This window comes from Rhyacophila brunnea, unplaced genomic scaffold (genome assembly GCF_057557595.1).
Source record: "Rhyacophila brunnea isolate RB1 unplaced genomic scaffold, BYU_Rbru_1.0 scaffold_11, whole genome shotgun sequence".
Lineage (NCBI taxonomy): Eukaryota > Metazoa > Arthropoda > Insecta > Trichoptera > Rhyacophilidae > Rhyacophila > Rhyacophila brunnea.
In genome coordinates this window covers 42,605,320-42,623,544 of record NW_028232763.1, presented here as the reverse complement: position 1 = coordinate 42,623,544, position 18,225 = coordinate 42,605,320, and the positions used below count along the sequence as shown (strand labels likewise).

The following is an 18,225-nucleotide window of genomic DNA, read 5'->3' as shown; positions in this document are numbered from 1 at the left end:
CCACTCGTCTTCCATCGTCACACTTAGCCACAAAATCTTTTACACCATGTCTAAATTATGTGACATTTTTTGTTTGAAAATAACTATCCTAAGTATGATGGACGTTCTCAGAAAAAAAATATATAAAATCGTTGGTTTTGTAGTAACACAATATCTACAACTCCCCATCCTCTTTGTCATAATTGATAACATTATGTCCCCCCAGAGGATGTGAAGTCATATAATATAGACTTTTAAATACCATTGTGTTATCTCTTTAATAACAGGTCTCATAACGTGTATGTTTTGGAACATAATAAACGTTTCTGTATACTGTCTGACAACAAGATCTCTATTTAGGTACGACTCCTTTTCTTCTTCGCAATAAACAAAAAGTTTACTAATAATAATTTCAATATTTTTCCTGATCGTTTTAGACATATTTTTATTATAAAAAGCATCAAATTACGTAAATTTATAGATCTGTACACCATGGAAGCGTAAAATTAAATGATAAATTTAGGGGCGTTCCTCATTTGAAAACGCAAGGCAATTTTCTACAAACACGTAGGTATCCCAAAAAACACAACTTTTCAGGAGAGGCAAATAACAACTTTATTCTCTCAGTTTTTAATTTAGAAATAAATTTTCTTCTATGACATATCCATTTAGTATGGTTACACATATTTTCATACTTTTTACATTTCATACAGTCATACTGTCGAAGATACGAGAATGCGTTACAACTTTACCGTGAATAATACTGCAGTAAACATGTATCTTGACTTACGAGAAAGAGCTTCAGTATAATCATCTGTCAGAGTTCAGTATTCTGTATACTTACAAACACGTAACTCAAGATACGAGTTTATAATATTTAGAAAAGTTTTTTATTCTGATACGAGTTTTTGTAATTGCTTAAATCTATTATGTTATAAAGTATGTTTTGAGATACGTGTTAGTGGAATATGTGCGTATTCATTACATCAAACAACTCAAAACTGACAAAAATTGAGATACGTGGTTGTAGAAAATTACCGACGAAGTGTGATTAACTAAACAGGAGGGGCTTGTTAGTTCACAGTTTTAACACGTGGACAAAAAGTTCTTGTTTGACAGTAGTTTTTTATTTCTTCGTTGCAAAAAGAAATATTTGTATCATTTGGGTAAAACTGCATAAGTCAATTTTTATTGTAACTGAGTTTTAACCCTCTTACTCCCGTTCGGCCGATATTTCGGCCCACCATACCTATGCGAAAACTCCATCTGGGCCGATCCATCGGCCGAAAGTTTGGAACCAAATTTACGATTCATTCAAAATTTTTTCCTGTCATATTTCGTCTGGTGTAGACAAAGAACTATATTCACTGTGTGTTGAGTGTGAATAACATTTATTTTAGTGTGGTTTTTGTTTATAATTATGACATACCCTAATAACTCACAACACCAAAGAGGGTCATAAAAATAATAAAACATTATTTTTATGACACATTTTAAATTCTGATATTTCTTTTAGTTGTTTTATGATTCATATATATTACAAAATGAATTTTGTAATTTTTATGAACTGAACGATCATACAATGGCTGCTCACTGTACTTTTGGTAGGATGGTGAAAAAACACATGAAAAAATATTATTATAAAAGATTTAGTGCTTTGAAACTTATTTTTTGAAATTACTTCATTCTCATATCAGTTAGTCCTCGATACTGTATCGAATTCTCTTGCGATTTCGTGAATTGAATAATATTCTTGAATACCTTGACACTATACGATTTTTTTTGATTACTTTATAAAAATTCTATTTCATAGAGAAATCATAATATGTTTATTTTTTTCTGTTACTAGATAAGAATAGATTATATTATAAAATTTAATATCTATTATAAATAAAAAAATGTTGTCACACTTGTTTTGTAGTTCAAACATAGTTTTATCTGTTCATTACTAAATAAATATTGATACATTATTTTTTTCTTTTGTTTTATTGATGTAAACTATCAATATTATTAATTATTATTGCTTTATACACCATTGAGAACACACAAAAAAAGTTTCAAATTTTAAAACATGTGTAGAATTATTTATTTAAAAAAAACTAAATCGACGATTTTTTGGCAAAAAACGCTTGGGAGTTTTCACATATGCTAGGCTAAATCAGCTGGGAGTAAAAGGGTTAAAAACCTTTGGGTAGAAATACTTGCCAACAGTCAATAATTTTAAGATTTTAAAAATCAGTATGAAATATTGCAGAAATAAAATAGCATAAATCAATTTAATGTTTCCAATTTACTAAATAAATAAATTATAAGTCGGTAATAGCGATTCATAAAGGTACTTTCAACTTTAAAATATTTTCGACATACATAGTTTTACCCAGATTTATTTTCTAAAAACAGGTGTGACACTGATGTTTATAATTAGTAGTTTTAAATAGAAGAAAATATCTATATTGTGGCTGACATGTCATAACCGCCATCTAGGCTTAACTATAAATCCTACCCACTATTTCACATAAATATCTCTACCTCTCTTCCATCCTTCTGTAGAGGTTTACCTAACTCTACAACCAACGTATTATTGTCTGTGGTCATTTGTATAATACAGACAATAATACTAAGCGGAAATGAGAACTAACAAATCAGTCGCATTTTCGGCGTTGAACTGTACAGTCAGATATTCACTCGCAACTCCGTGAATATCCAAACTCAGTCAAAATTCATAATGTGAAATCCTACGTAATCAACTCTCAATATCAATGTATCTCTATTCGTAATGCCGTGTACAACCCAAAATGTTTTACAACAATATAAAATAAACAATGTCAACGCTGTGTCTTATTTCTATTGTGCCCCGAACATTAATTTATAACGTCACACACACGACGCAACCTTCTGCATACAATTAATAGATGTTATATCCACACAACCAACAACACAAGATCATACATCTACACTTCCACACTGTACACAGCACTATGACATCTAGGTGACAATATTGAAATTCCTCTCGTAAGATCCTTTTATCCTATTTATAAACTATATAGGAAAATAAACCTAACTTTAATTCTATTTGTATATTATGTATTTTTTTACCTGTAAAATCTATGTCCACCTTATGCACCACCTCGTCAGCAAATAGACCCGGATTCCACTGATCACCATTGACTTGCCTATGAACTCTTGCATACTTGTGTTCTTTTAATTTAGTCTTCGATTCATCAAGACTTCTCTTGGCTATTTTCCTTCCAATCTTATCACCCAGTCTCTTGTACGTTACTCTTATCGTCTTATCACCTATAATTTCAGTCGTAGTACAGTTTTTCACGGTCGAGTTTTGTTTTTGGAAAACCTCTGAACATTTATCGTCTTCAGCTTCTTCAGCGCCTATTCTAGAGAATACGAATTGCCCGTCGTCATTGTCTTCAGTTCTTTCAATATACTTATCTTGCGTTGAACCCAGTGATGTTACACCGGGAGACGTACTTGGAGAAAGTAAAGCCAGATTAGAAAGAGAGCTTGAGAAGACGGATTGGATGCCCATTTCTTCAAGAATCAACTTCAGATTGTATGTTCCTGTCACTTTCATCTTTGGGAATGTGACTATAGTTGACTGGCGTCTTGAATTACGGATCAAATTGTCCAACGTGTCCGCATTGAATTCGTTAATTAAATGTTTCAAGTCTTTCTTTGTCGCATCCAATGGCTTAATCGCATATAATATTGTATTATTTCCTTTGTATGGTAATCCAACCAACATACAACCTGTAATTAATTCAAATATTATAATTGATAATTAAAAATGATGTCATTTAAAAATATATACCTAGTCTGGTTCGAGACAATTAATATGTTTGATAAATATCTTCTTTTATAGTTAGTAATATTTGCATACCCATTTATAATAATTGAGGCGTCTAATTCCAAAAAGCGATAAGTCCACATTTGGTCAAAATCGAGAAAAAATACGTACATATTCTGTGTATAATTTTACACAATATGTGTTGATCTATAAATTCCAAAACGCGACCCTACGAGTCTACAAAGTCTCGATTTATTACAAAAAGCGCCAAGTTCGTGTTTCATATTATTTACAGCTTGGTTGATTTCGCGTGTGTTTAAGTCAACCAATAAGGGAACGTTCAATATTGAAAAGAGCGTCTCCCATGCTGTAGCATCTGGTAAACTCATGACAGTGCCACGGAAATATGTGCCTTATGTGGAGTAAATTAAAAAGTGAGGTACAAATAGCGCTACGTCCAATTTTATTTTGCCTATATTTATTACATTTAAGAGTTTATCGGCTGAAACAAATTGCCATTTGGTTCTAATTTTAACATAGAATACAACGGAAAAAGTAATCTCACGTTAAAACAAATAATTGAAGCTTGAAACATAAAAACGTTGTTTCCCGAAAATATTGAATTGTGGACTTGTCACTTTTTGTAATTAGACGCCTCAATTATATCAAGACCGGCTTCCTCTTATGATATTATAATTGAACTTCATATAAGGCCGTCCATATAATAATTATATAATCTCTTACCTATGGGTTAGGGAATCTGATAATATAGTGATGATTTGTGATAATGGGGTTGTAAATGCCACGAAACCAACAAAATATAAAACCATTATTTCATAAGAATGAAATATTACTCTACTGGAATTGGTCTAATGTGACGTAATTTAAGCAGGGGAAGTAAACGATTTTGTGACAAAATGTGACAATGGGAGAGGGGGATTAAAAAATTTGTATGAAGTAATTTGTGGACGATGCCTAATGTCGTAATACAAAAATGGTCTTGATATGTATATTAAAAATGTGAAAAATTTACTGCAAATAAAAATATTTAACAAACGTAATAATAATAACTGTGTTTTTGTTTCTTTTATACATCATATCTTTCCGCCTAGAAATTTACAGTACTCAGCCAGAGACATACATAATTTTGTTGCAACATAAACAAGTAACATACTGACCAAAGAGAATGACTTTGAAATGATGTATAGCAGTAGCGAAGGGTGGGGGTAGGCTGTTAAGATATGACGTAAATAGTGCTCTCTATACTTGGTCAGTCAAATATTTGTTTTCATTGAACTAAGAATACAATGACGTGTAGATAGTGTTTGTTAGATTTTAAAATTCAATTGAACCCAAAGTTTTTTTTTAAATATTTTAAATTATGCCATTAAACCATACATAATTTTAGATATTTTATATATTATAGAAGAATATATGGTTTGGTCTGGGCAGGGCTTAATGAATTTTAAAAATTAACTGACACCATCTGTAATAATATCGCACCATGAGTGTAAAACCAAGGCATCTGCAAATTTCGAGATTAAATGCAAAACAACTGCAAAAGTCGTGAACTTGATAATGTAAAAGTGAAGTAACTGAAATAACATGCAATATAATGTAGATATAAACCAAATATTACGGTTTTTTTTTAGAAACTCTATTTCTCCTAACAAAACGAAGACTTAAAACCCGAATATATCCAAAATATGTGCAGATGCCTTGGTTTTACACTCACGGTGCGATATGTATTCTTAATTTTATGAAAACAAAAGTATGACTGAAAAAGTGTGCACTATTTTGGTCGGATCGTCCATAAGATACCTAAATGATTATGGTTTGGTTTAGGCAGGGTTTAATTGAATTTTAAAAACTAATCAGCACCATCTGCAAAATGTATTCTTAATTCAATGAAAACAAATAAGTATGACTGACAATGTGTAGTGTGCACAATTTATGTCAAATCTTAACAGCCTACTTACACCCCTTGTCACTGATGTATATGATAGAATATGTATATGATAGAATACAGGTACAACACACACTAACACAATGTTTGAGTATTAATATTTCTTCAATTAATTAAATTGATAACATTTTTTTTTATATAAATCTATCTAGAAACGGTCTATAAAGAAGAAGAAACCCCATGTTCGGAGTACCAAACCAACTCCAAAAATTAATAGAATCTATTGTCACCGAATCAGCACCTGTATACCGAATTTCAATCATTCGGTATACGGAAAACATCAAAAATACTTTTTAAAATAATAAGAGACGATATTATAGTGAAGACATAAGTATTTGAAATTGTATATTAACCATTGGCATTATACAATATTATGATGATATGTAAATCAGTGCTATTTAAAAAAAAAAAAAAAAAAAACCCGACTTTCAATATAATATATTCAGGAAATAAGTGAATCATATTTAATTACTGTTAATATTGGAACAACTTATTATTATTGTTTTGTAAAAATAAATTGTGTATTAGAATAACCAGTGCAATGTGTTGACAGTGTTGAAATTGAGAAGCTGGGTGGAAAAGAAACTTAAGTGATAAAACTGCATTTAGAGATTTTGATGCTGTCTTTTTTTAAATATAATACGAACCAAATATGTTGAAGAAAACCTTCTTCTATATGGTTTATTTCAAGAGAACTTCACAGTTCTACTATGAAATTAATTTACGAACAGATAATCTGTCACAATCAGTAGATCACCCAATAATACACACTTCAGTATTGTTATTTAATAGAAAATTTATGGAAAATCATTGATAACTACACTCGAGTAAGTATACTGTAACATAATGAATTCCAACAAGCAGCAACCAATACTTGAGTTAGGAAATCAGAAATACCAACTTAACAGTATTAATATCTATCCAGTTTCCGAATTTAATGAAATTGGCTCAAATATCATAATAGAATTAATAATGAATAAGACTCCTACGGAAGTAGTTCAAATTCTTTGATGTGTATACACTTTTACTGATAGTAGCATCTATGACCGAAATGATTGTTGGTGACATTGTAAAGAAGTATAGTGCTTGTACACGTACATGGATTTACTTGCAGCAATAGTGCGTATTTTAGGTTCCATGAAAAAACAGAACAGTGACAAAACAGAACAACAATAAATATAACTATGACCTTTCAGGAAAAATATAAATTTAATATTGAAATTGTCCTATCTCTATTATGTTGATAGATTTTTAATAGCACAGATTTTCAATACGCTATAATAAATCAAATTATATACCTAATTTCTGCATTCCTAATCGCTAGAAAGCCTCAAATAAGCGGGACTTAACTCGGTGTTGCATGCAATCTTGCAACTTGCATGATAATACATATTTACACTTGCATTTTCTTGTTATGGCCGCGATAATACGTAAATTCAGAAGTAAATCCATCCACGCGAGTTGGAACACACAAATCAGGACATTCCAATTTTGCTTATGCCCATCTTATAAACAGTTTCTAAATAACAGTTGACTTTTATCAAATACTCACCGTGTTCTAGTGATTTATAAAATGGAAATACGCCTTCATTTGCCATCATGTCCACAGTTACAACTTGCTCAGGATATCTCTTGTCGAGAGTGAATGGTAACCTATAGGAAAAAGGGTAATTGCTTTAACATTGATATCATAAACTACATAAACATTATTTATAATGGAAAAAAGCATCCATTGCCTCACAGTGATATCATCCATTCTTATCATCATCATCATCATCAGGGGCGCGACAACCCGGTGTGGGTCCTGGCCTCCTCCAACAGCTCCCTCCACCTGTCCCTATCCAGCTGCTTTCCAATTTGGTACCCCCAGAATACGGCAGTCACTGGCAGCTCCATCTAACCAGCGAATCTTTGGCCTCCCTCTTCTTCTACGTCCTATTGGATTGCTGGACATCACTCTCTTTGCCGGTTCATTGTCATTCATACGGTGCACATGACCTAGCCATCGCAGTCTCCCAATCTTAATTGATTGAACTGCGCTGCAATCTTTGTACAGTCCGTAGAGCTCAGCATTATATCTTCTCCTCCAATTGGTGCCATCCCTGATCGGTCCATATATACGGCGGAAAATTTTTCTTTCAAAGATGTTCAGGGCTCGTTCATTTCGCAGAGTTAATGTCCAGGTTTCCGATGCGTAGGTGAGCACTGGCTTTACAAGTGTCTTGTAAAGAGTGCTTTTAGTTCTTTCCATTCTTATCCTATCTTGATTCTTAGATCAATTAAAAAATGCATGCAAACGAGTTCTCTTATTAATTGATTCACTTGTATTCTCGGAAGTTGTCAATAACAAATGCAACACAAAAGTAAAGCATAATGCCACTCTTTTTGCTTGTACGTACAATAAAACCTTGATGTAACGGACTAATTTAGAAAAGGGGGATATTAAGCAGGTTTTCTGAATGCATATGTTAAAAACTTGTCAACTTAATCAGTTTTCCTGTTTCTAATTATATCCATTTAAATAAACAATATTTACAAAAAATAATTCCTATTTAAATGTCAAAACAAACAATTTCGTTGGTCCCATGTTCAAATCCTGGGTCTGGCACGTATACATATTGTTTTTAGATGTGTGTTTGGAGTCAGAGTATGGACCTAATACATTGAGCATGTGGCTAACATCCATTTCTCGTAAAAACAAAAATCTATCAATTAAAACCTCCGCCTTCAACCTTCTTAGGATGGACATGGTCAAAAAAAAAATCACCATTTGATATCATTTTACAGTGATATTATATTTGGTGATTTAGTTTAGTTTAATGTGTTTAGTGAAAAAATTAGTATTTGGGACTTTTTGACCTACCAAAATTTATTCCCGTATCCACCTCTCACTGTGTACATTCCTAGTGACAATGCCAAAACTGACAGATTTAATAAATCTTCTGTCTCGCTAATATATTTATTTAAAGTTTCTCTTGACTACAAATGACTAATTCAACAGCTGTTGTTAAATTAAATAAAAATACTTATTTATGGTAACACTCTCATGCAAAATTAAATACAAAGGTGATGTTTATCTACAACTACATTATGCAGGCTCCCACATGAAAAAAATAATTGTCTGATAATGAAAATTTTCCGCTTATTAATAATTATTAATGGTCTGTAATAATTATGGTTTAATTTTTATGTAAATACCTGCTTGTAATGCCATCCAAGAAATATTTCTCCCATTCCGCTTTGAAGTATAGTGCACTCCCAATAATCAAGCGAGTTTGAACTGGTGGAACAGACGTTAACATTTCCCTGATTTTGCCGTTGGTTATATCCGAAACCCATCTGTAATAAAAAAAATAATAATATAAGATGGTTTCATTTATAAAATAGAACCACTTCCGGTTTCAGTATTTATTCAGAGTTCACAGAAATTAATCAATAATAACAGAGAATACTTCAAACGGTACACGGAAATGGATTAACAAGATAAGATGACTCGCTCGACCAAATAACCAGATGATCTTGCCAAAGAATTAGTTCAGGTAGGTATCACATTTGACAACTATATAACCACACTTGACACTAGAAACAATCTCGATAGTGTAAGGTGCTTAGTTTCAAAATAGAGGACCTGTATCATCAAAAGGGTCAGATCTAATCAGACTAAGCTGACTGGCTGTAAGACTGAGTAAAAATTACAGAATTAACATAGGGTTAAATCCTAATCCATCTACATAGCGCTTGCGGTGTCCAGTGATTGGGCAGCGCCAACTGTGGGTCTCTTTTCGAAGTCATGCCACTACATAAATCAATATTTATTAGAATGAATATAAACCTTATAAAGACATCAGGGCCAGACTCTGACTTTTTGCCGCTTCAGCAAATAATATTATGGCAAAAATATGGTGTGGATGGGTGGAGCATGGGCTTTGTCATGTGTGACTCGTCCATTATACATGGCCCAGCCATCTAAGGACTATACAATATACAAAGCTCACAGCTTGTTATATCATTTCCGTCTCTACCCCGACTGTGTGACATTAATGGATCCAAATATTGTGTACAGCATGCTACGCTCAAATGATCCCAGCACTCTTTCCATGTGTTTGATCATGCACCAGATTTCTGAGCACCATACATATCGTCGGCTTAACTAGAAAACTGCTTATCTACGTATTTGGTCGAAAAAAAGTTGAGAACGCCATTTTGTAGAGAATTTTATACGTCATCGAACTGCAAACTACGTATAATTAAAAAAAATATGGCATTTGCACAATCTTCGCTTTAGAAAAATGCGTAACTTCTAACATCATATTAGTGACAAGAAAAGTGCGTATCTGCTTTCATTCGCTATAAGTTTGGCGAGCAGCGAGCAACGTTCCTGTTCAGACTAGTTCAATTGCTCAAATTTGGTGTTTTTAAACGAATCTTCACATTATTCGAGGTATGTTATGTCATTATAATATCATTAAATATTAAGTTTATATGAAAAAGTGCTGTTTACATGTTTAAAATGAACTTTAAATTCACTGTGGTAGATACCTACTTTTCTCATAAGAGTGTGTCAGTAGATACGCAGTTTGCGGGCGTTTGTAATACGATTAATATGATATTATTATTTTTGTTGATCCCATTTCTTGTACTAAAACTTAATTACTGACACTACAAAAGTATAGAAAATAATTTACAGTTTGATAATAAATATTATTATGGTTATTTACTTGTTTTATTAAAATTCACGGAAGGGGTTAGTGACACATTGAATTTTTATGTTACAGAAATCAACCATGTCGTCGTTAAGAGCCCATAAAATTATGAATGCCCTTAAAAATTACGTCGTCAATGATGATGGTAGTCTCACAAAGAAAATTGAGCCAGTGGAGACAAGGACTGTAAATACAATTATTGATTCAAACAATCTTGAATTAGGTGAAATTTGCATTTCGGTAGCACAGGTGGAAAATGGTTATGAAGAAAAGACAACTCATTGTTTGCGCAAGCGGAGACTCAAAACTATATCCAAATGGAGTCAAATAACATTTTAGAGACAACTCATTGTTTGATTGAGCAAGTGGAGACTCAAAACTACATCCAAATGGATTCGAATAACAATTCGCTAGACGATGTGTTAGTCTTTGCAGAGCAGGTGGAAGGAATACATACAAAAAAGGAGGTACAGATTAATGCTAGTCTGTCAACTGAAGATAACACAGTTGATAAACGAAGATCTCAAACGGGTCAGATGGATAAAAACCAATGGGCAATCGCAAAAAAGAGAGAAAAGGGTGAATCTTACAAAGGAAAAAAGAAAATAAATGGAAAATGGAAGTATGGCATCGGCAAAGAGAAAAGAACACTGAAAGAAAGGTTTAATTGCAGTTCCTCAAAGAAAGATCGCTCTGTTATAAAATATCAGTCGATATCAGAAGAGAGGAGAGTTATGTTTAATGATTTTTTGGAAGTTATCTTGGGCAGAAAAGAAAGTGTTGGTTAATACGCTTGTAACAGTTAATGCAACAAATAGAAAAACCAGTACGAAAAAAGCATCAAGAAGATCAACTTCCACTGTGCTATCCTTAAAATGCAGAAATAGATATGTCAGAGTGTGCAAGAAACTATTTTTGTAAAAATTTTATATGTTAACATTTTAATAAAATATTATTCTTCCATAAGTTAATAGTTCAAACTTATTTTCCTATGATTATACTTGGTAGGAGAAAAGCTTGCTATGTAGGTACTTCTTTCAGCTTGTTATATCATGCTGTTACATTCATTGTGTGTTGATAATTGGGTAATATTAGTATTTTTTTTTTTTTTTTCCGACCATGTCCGATCCTAATAGGATCATATGGGCCTCCACAGAGTAGAGGTTTGAATTAACAGATTTTGTTTTTACGAGAAATGGATGTCAGCCACTTGCTCAACCTATTAGGTCCATACCCTGACTCACACACATATTGAAAAACAATATGTGTACTTGCCAGACCCAGGATTCGAACCTGGGACCCACGGCATGATAGTCCAAAGCTTATGCCGCGCGGCCACCGTGGGTGTGATATTAGTATTAGTATCCTCACACTAAATTTGCATACTTAAAATAAGTTACGCAAACTGCGTATCTCCAAATTTTATGTTGGTAAGGAAAAGAGAATAATACGTATCTGCATTTTTTGTGTTTTTTGGGAGACAGGTTAAAATTTTTCTTAATATTTGAATGCCAAATCAACAAAAATTATTATTTACGTAACATATGTAAAATTCACAACATGATATTGGTTACAACTGATTTTATTCAGTTTTTATGCTCTCCTGAACATTTTGCTAAACTGTAGATAAGCAGTTTTCTAGTTAAGCCGACGATATGACAACTGTATTATTACTATTTTGTACATGATGCATTTGAAATATCTATTTACAAAAACGACATACCTACATAATACTATTTGTAATTATTTTCACACAATAAGTAATGATGTATAATATCCGTGTATGGCTTGAATATGTTGATATTGAGTCTAAAAACATAAATTCTCAGAGCAGCTATTTATAGGCTTGGCATGTTTTTGGATGTTTTTAATTTTTTTTTTTAAATGTTTGTAAATTCTCAACAAATTAAAATTTAAAAGCATTCCTGATTTACCACAGAAAGCCAAACGTACAAATAGCTGGTCTGAGAATTAATGTTTTTATACTTATCAACATATTCACATCATACAAGGATATAAAGGCATCCCCCGAAAAGGGTCTATATGCAAAAACAAATTTGTTCAAGAGAGGAAAAAAATGCTTTATTCAATCATGCGGACTTTTGGAGTATATCTGTGATAATAATTATGTTCATGAAAGCACACTTTATCATTGATAATTTTTATTTTTTTTTATTTTGGATAAAATAAATCATATATAGACCCCTCTTCTACGGTAAGCATTTTAGTATTGCCAATATCTCAAAAACTGGCAGATAAAATAATAAAACTTTCCAATGACGTGAGCTATAGACCACGATAGAGACTATATAGACCCGTTTTAGTCAATAAAATCACTTTTTGATAAATGATGTATTATATAGATCCCTTTTCGGGGGACGCCTTCATAATATATTGGATAACTTCCAAAACCCACGAAAAGCACATGAAAAAATGTTTATAAATTTAATGACTTTCAGTATGTACCTAATCGGTTATATATTATTTTAAATGGTACAAGTAAATTTCAATACACCCATCCAGTTTTATTGTGTTTATATTATTATGTATGTATTACAATAAAAGGTTTATTACCTAATAAACCCTTTATTGTTCTTGTCTCATTTCTGTTTAATACCTTGAAACATAGCCAGCCCAACTTGGCGTAATACAAAAGTCACCACAATGTTATTTTGTTTCAGATGGGAATTAGATATTAATGGTTTTACACCTCAAAGAGAAATTCAAGTAGTAGAAATATACGGATTTATTTCCATGCAATGCCATCTATTTTTTATGTTTGTAACCTGCTGCTATAATATCAAGATAATATTGTTTACTTGTTAACACTTCTTTGTGCGTCAACTGCATTACTCCGAAAATCAACTGGCATCACCATGCTCCTGTAGACAGTTCGAACGAATTCATCATACTGCTGCCGGATCGGGCAGTCATTCTGAACAAATAATGCACTTCCATATGCAACGTGAGGAGAAGTGTTCAGATTACTCGAAGCAAAGTCTCCTTTTCCTGTTATTTTGTCAAGTAGACCTGCGAATTCTCGGTGAGTGTTTCTGCTCGTTGATATATCTGAAATTAAAAATTAATATTAATATAATCATTACAAGAAATTCAGTTTACTTCTTTTTAATAATAATACGCTGAAATTTTCCAATGGCGAAGACTCAATAATAAACAATGATTTAACATTTGATACATTGATTTGTAAAAAAATATTTTAACACAAGAGTTTGGTAAACGTAAATGCAATTATCGTCAATTATCAATCAAGCGTCGGCTTATCGCGTCGTGGGTCCTAGGTTCGAATCCTGGATCTGGCAAGTACACATATTGTTTTTTAATTTGTGTATGAGTATGGACCTAATAGGTTGAGCAAGTGGCTGACATTCATTTCTCGTAAAAACAAAATCTGTTAAAATAAACCTCCACTCTTGGAGGCCCATATTATGATCTAATTAGGATCGGACATGGTCGTGGAAAAAAATGTTATTATCAGAAATATGTAATGTGAATCAACTTATTATTCCTTCCAGAGGTAATGAATTTAAAACTTTATTATATAATCTTTAAATGACATGAAATTATTGGTTTATAATTGTAATTGATATTTTTTTTATAAAATTAACTATTGCTGTACTTGGGGAAATAAGAAAAATTCACAAGTTTCTCAATAATATTTAAATACATTTAACAAGCCTATTATTGTTCATGTACTTCCAACACCAGATTTTCTACTTACTTCTTTACATAGGTACTGTTAATGTTTTTGTGATCTTTTAATATAGGTACCTAGTAATTTAGTATACAAGCAAGAATTGGCTGTATTCTATGTCAATGTGTATAGTGCCTGATGATGCTGAAAGGTGAAACCCTGGTCACAAAAAAAATACAACTACAAATACTCAAATTGAATAGTACAAAACTCACATTAATAAGAATTTATTACTTATTAAGTTATGTAATAGACATGTCAACTGTTTACTTAAAATATCTTACCGTGGAAAAATCCAAGAGTTGTTGCAATTTCATCATATGTCCTTCCAATGCTTCCCAACAATAACAATGATAATGCACCTGAAAACATAACGATTGATGTACATTCACCTTTTATATATTATATACCTACACCAGTTTAGGAAAAGGTTACATTTTAATAATCTCTATACCCCGGTGGCGAAGGGTGGGGGTAGGCTGTTAAGATCCGACATAAATAGTGCACGCTAAACTTTTTCAGTCATACGTATTTGTTTTCATCGAAATAAGACTACAGTCAGCAGAGTGTTAGTTAGTTTTTAAAAATTAATTAAACCTTACCAAATAGTTTTAATATGGCTGATCTGACTAAAATAATGCACATTTTTTTCAGTCATACCAATTGTTTGTTTCGTTGAATTAAGAATACATACTTTTACTAAATGGTGTTGGTTAGTTTTTTTAAATTCATTAAGCTGTGGATAAACCAAACCATAATAAGTAAAAATATTCTTCTATCTATAAAATATTCAAAATGATGTATAATTAATTTCATAATTTTAGATATTTTATAAATATATGATTAGTTTTTGACAGTTATTTTGTTATGGCTTGGTTACGCAGGGTTTAATTGAATTTCAAAAAACTAACCAACACCATTCTAATTATTGAACATACATAATTTTGAAAACACTCATGAGAAAATATGGCCAATGGAAAACATCTTTTTTGAAAAAAGTAAGACACCCGGCAGGAATCGAACCTGTGTCTCTTGGGTATCGCGCCCTGTGCACTGTGTTTTCAAAATTATGTATGTTCAATAATTAGAATGGTACATTCTTAAAATCTCGTGAATTATTCGTTGAATAAAAGAAATAGTTAATGAAAACAAATACGTATGACTGAGAAAGTTTAGTGTCCACTATTTATGTCGGATTTTAACAGCCTACCTCCACCCTTCGCCAGTGATATACCCAGACACTCCACACTTTGACTCCAGCGATAAACATCTGGCTTGCATAGAGCAAAAGGTGCTGACTATATCCATAAGTGGTTTTCGAATATATCATATATTATAACGGTCATAATAATGTATGAGGGTCAATAGTGTCCGTTTGTGTCGTCCGCACTGTTTTCTCTTTTAGACACATCACATCAGAGTATTAAAGCAAACATTGGACGCCTATTATTCAGGGCCATGGGTCTTTCAATAGCCACAGACATTGCGTGTTGTGAATACTGAGAGGAGTAGAGCCAATCCGTTGAGATGGTTGTTTAACAGCCAAATCATCTGGGTCACGATCCTCAGTCATGAGGCACTAACGAAGATGAAGAAGAAGTAATATTTCATTCAGATAAATAATTTGTATTTTTCTGTTCCTGGAACTCCCCCTCCCTTGTGTGCGTGATCATTAGTACCAATAAGTGAGCACAGAACCACTTGTGGTGGAAGAAGATCCGTGGTAAAATCTTTAATAGTGTTTTTCCCAAAGCCTGGGTGTTTGTGATTGTTCAAATTACTAACAACCAACAACCACCTTGTACGAAAAAGCAAGGACATGGTTATTAATAATTCTAAAAAAAAAAAAAATATTAATGTTCACCATCCTCAATAATGAGGCAACGGAGAAGAAAAATATATATTAAACTATATTTACCTGCTATGCTTAATGGAGACAAGGCAATGTTTTCATTTCTCCCTCCATTTTTGTTCAGGAGTACCTTGTTGATATTCAGAGCAAAATTATTAAGACCCCGTGAGATGCTGTTCTCTTTCAAAGTGCTATCCAGTGGAATGGAGTTCACAAACGAATTGGCGCTTGTGTCCGTATTCTCAGATGAGAAGTTGTCATCAGCTGACTCCACGAAACCAACTCTGCAAAAGAATGTATTACTAATGTAGTGTATTGTAGTGTAAGCGGGTCCGATTTTTGATTTGATTGGTTGTGTTAATTCTCTACCTTTTTCGATTCTCGAGAATCACGAATTCAAGAATGTTAGAGTCTCGAAAATTCGAGATTGCTTTACTGAATTCTAGAAAAATATCTCCTTACGGTACATTTCCTTCACAATTTTATTTCCATGCAGAAAATCTTGTTTTAACTTATCCGGCCAAAAATTTTAACGGACGAATTTAACAAAATCGACTGTTTTTAGCACTTAATTCCGTTTCAAATCATTTGTTTGTATACGGAACCTATTTTAGCCATAAGGTTATTTTATTCCCGGTAAAATATTCTCGTAAATTAGTAGTTTCAATACGTACTAAAAAATAAATTTCGAAATACGAGAATCATGTTTTTTCAGCGCTCGAAATAGAAAAGTTTATGAATCGAAGCACCCGATAATTTTCCGAAAAAAATTGCCTTTAAATATTATTATGATATGCACTACTACTAAACATTTGGGCAGGTAATGAATTTCAGCGCCGCAGGCGAAATAAATTATTTTTTTCGAAATATGATGTCAAAAATGATATTATTATTTTTCCTTCATTTATCTGCCGCATATAAGCATTGCATTTGTAAGGAAAAAATGTATCATAACTACACAAATTGTTATTATAGTTTGTAGAAATAGAATATTTAAACAGGTGTAAGCGACACATAAGTATTTTTATTATAAAAAAGTAAACTTTACCTAGGTAATGATTTTCATAATAATTCCTGAACCGGAGCGCTATTTATAACTTTTCCACGAGATGAAACGTGCGCTCCGGTGCGTTCCGGTCCATTTCGAGCACTGTAACTTTTCTCATTATTTATCGAGGATCTTCAACCTACCATATTCGATATTTTTTACACTCAAACCGAACCTTTCAAAAAATGTGCGTCTCTAACAGCTACTAATCATCTTGCAGAGAAAGATTGGTTATACAACCTCAGCTAGCCCTAAGCTCAAAATATTGCAGAACAAAACAATTATCTAATTTTAGAATCAACATATTAATTAATAATAGTAGATGTACAGCAATTCCAGTCTCTAAATCCAGATGTTGCCGGCAGTGACGTCCCGTGGGGGTAGGCAGATTGAGCGTCGCTTGGAGGCGGCAGTTACTCGAAGGGCGGCAAATCGAAGAGAATCTTTTGGTATATCGCTCACGAGAAAGCAATACCTCGTATGCCACATGACACTTTTTGTGGATGAGATGAAAAAATATCTATATTCTCTATGATTCCATCAAATTTATCACGTATTTTTCGTATTCTACTATTAATCTTAATAGTGATATACAAAAAATGAAGAATTTGTATGCCTTGATAGTGACTAGAGAGAGTTTTCTTCATCTCGTGTTTTGTGGCATACGAAGTATTGTTTTCTCATGAGCGATATATAGAAATAGCTACATAAACTGAGTACTTAATAACGAAAATATCATTTAAAAAAATCAACTCACTGGTTGGAAACAAAATGCATTAATTAACGTAAAACGTTTAACAGGGCTGTATTTTTATTGTCGGGTATGTGATGTCTAGTTTACTTCCGTTTCCCTTCGACGTCCTTGGTCACCAAAAACGACACGAACACGAATATTGTATACTAATATTGTATACAAAAATGGGGCGGCATTTTGTCTAGGGACGTCACTGGTTGCCGGTTTGAAACCAACGGCTGGATCAAATTTACGTGTGGTTTTTCAATCTGTGTTTGTATCTCGAGTACAGATAAAATGAATTGATTGAATTAGTTACAATAAAATTGTTATTGTTATTCCCCGTAAAAATATAATAAGTACAACTTTCATACAATGTAGGTGAATAAGAACTAGGTTGTACCTACTTATAAATAAGAAATTTCCGACG

At 32.5% G+C, this 18,225-nt stretch overlaps 1 protein-coding gene across 1 annotated transcript in view; it reads right to left on the bottom strand.

Moving 5' to 3' along the window:
- Spn28Dc (Serpin 28Dc) overlaps nucleotides 1–18,225 on the bottom strand; it is a 61,277-nt gene that overhangs the window by 3,480 nt on the left and 39,572 nt on the right. The window contains exons 3-8 of the mRNA XM_085960420.1: nucleotides 16,081–16,298; nucleotides 14,447–14,524; nucleotides 13,270–13,519; nucleotides 8,946–9,086; nucleotides 7,300–7,400; nucleotides 3,076–3,744 (exon numbers count right to left, since the gene is read on the bottom strand). Of these exons, the coding sequence (XP_085816546.1) occupies nucleotides 3,076–3,744; nucleotides 7,300–7,400; nucleotides 8,946–9,086; nucleotides 13,270–13,519; nucleotides 14,447–14,524; nucleotides 16,081–16,298 (1,457 nt within the window). The remainder of the gene's footprint in view (nucleotides 1–3,075; nucleotides 3,745–7,299; nucleotides 7,401–8,945; nucleotides 9,087–13,269; nucleotides 13,520–14,446; nucleotides 14,525–16,080; nucleotides 16,299–18,225) is intronic.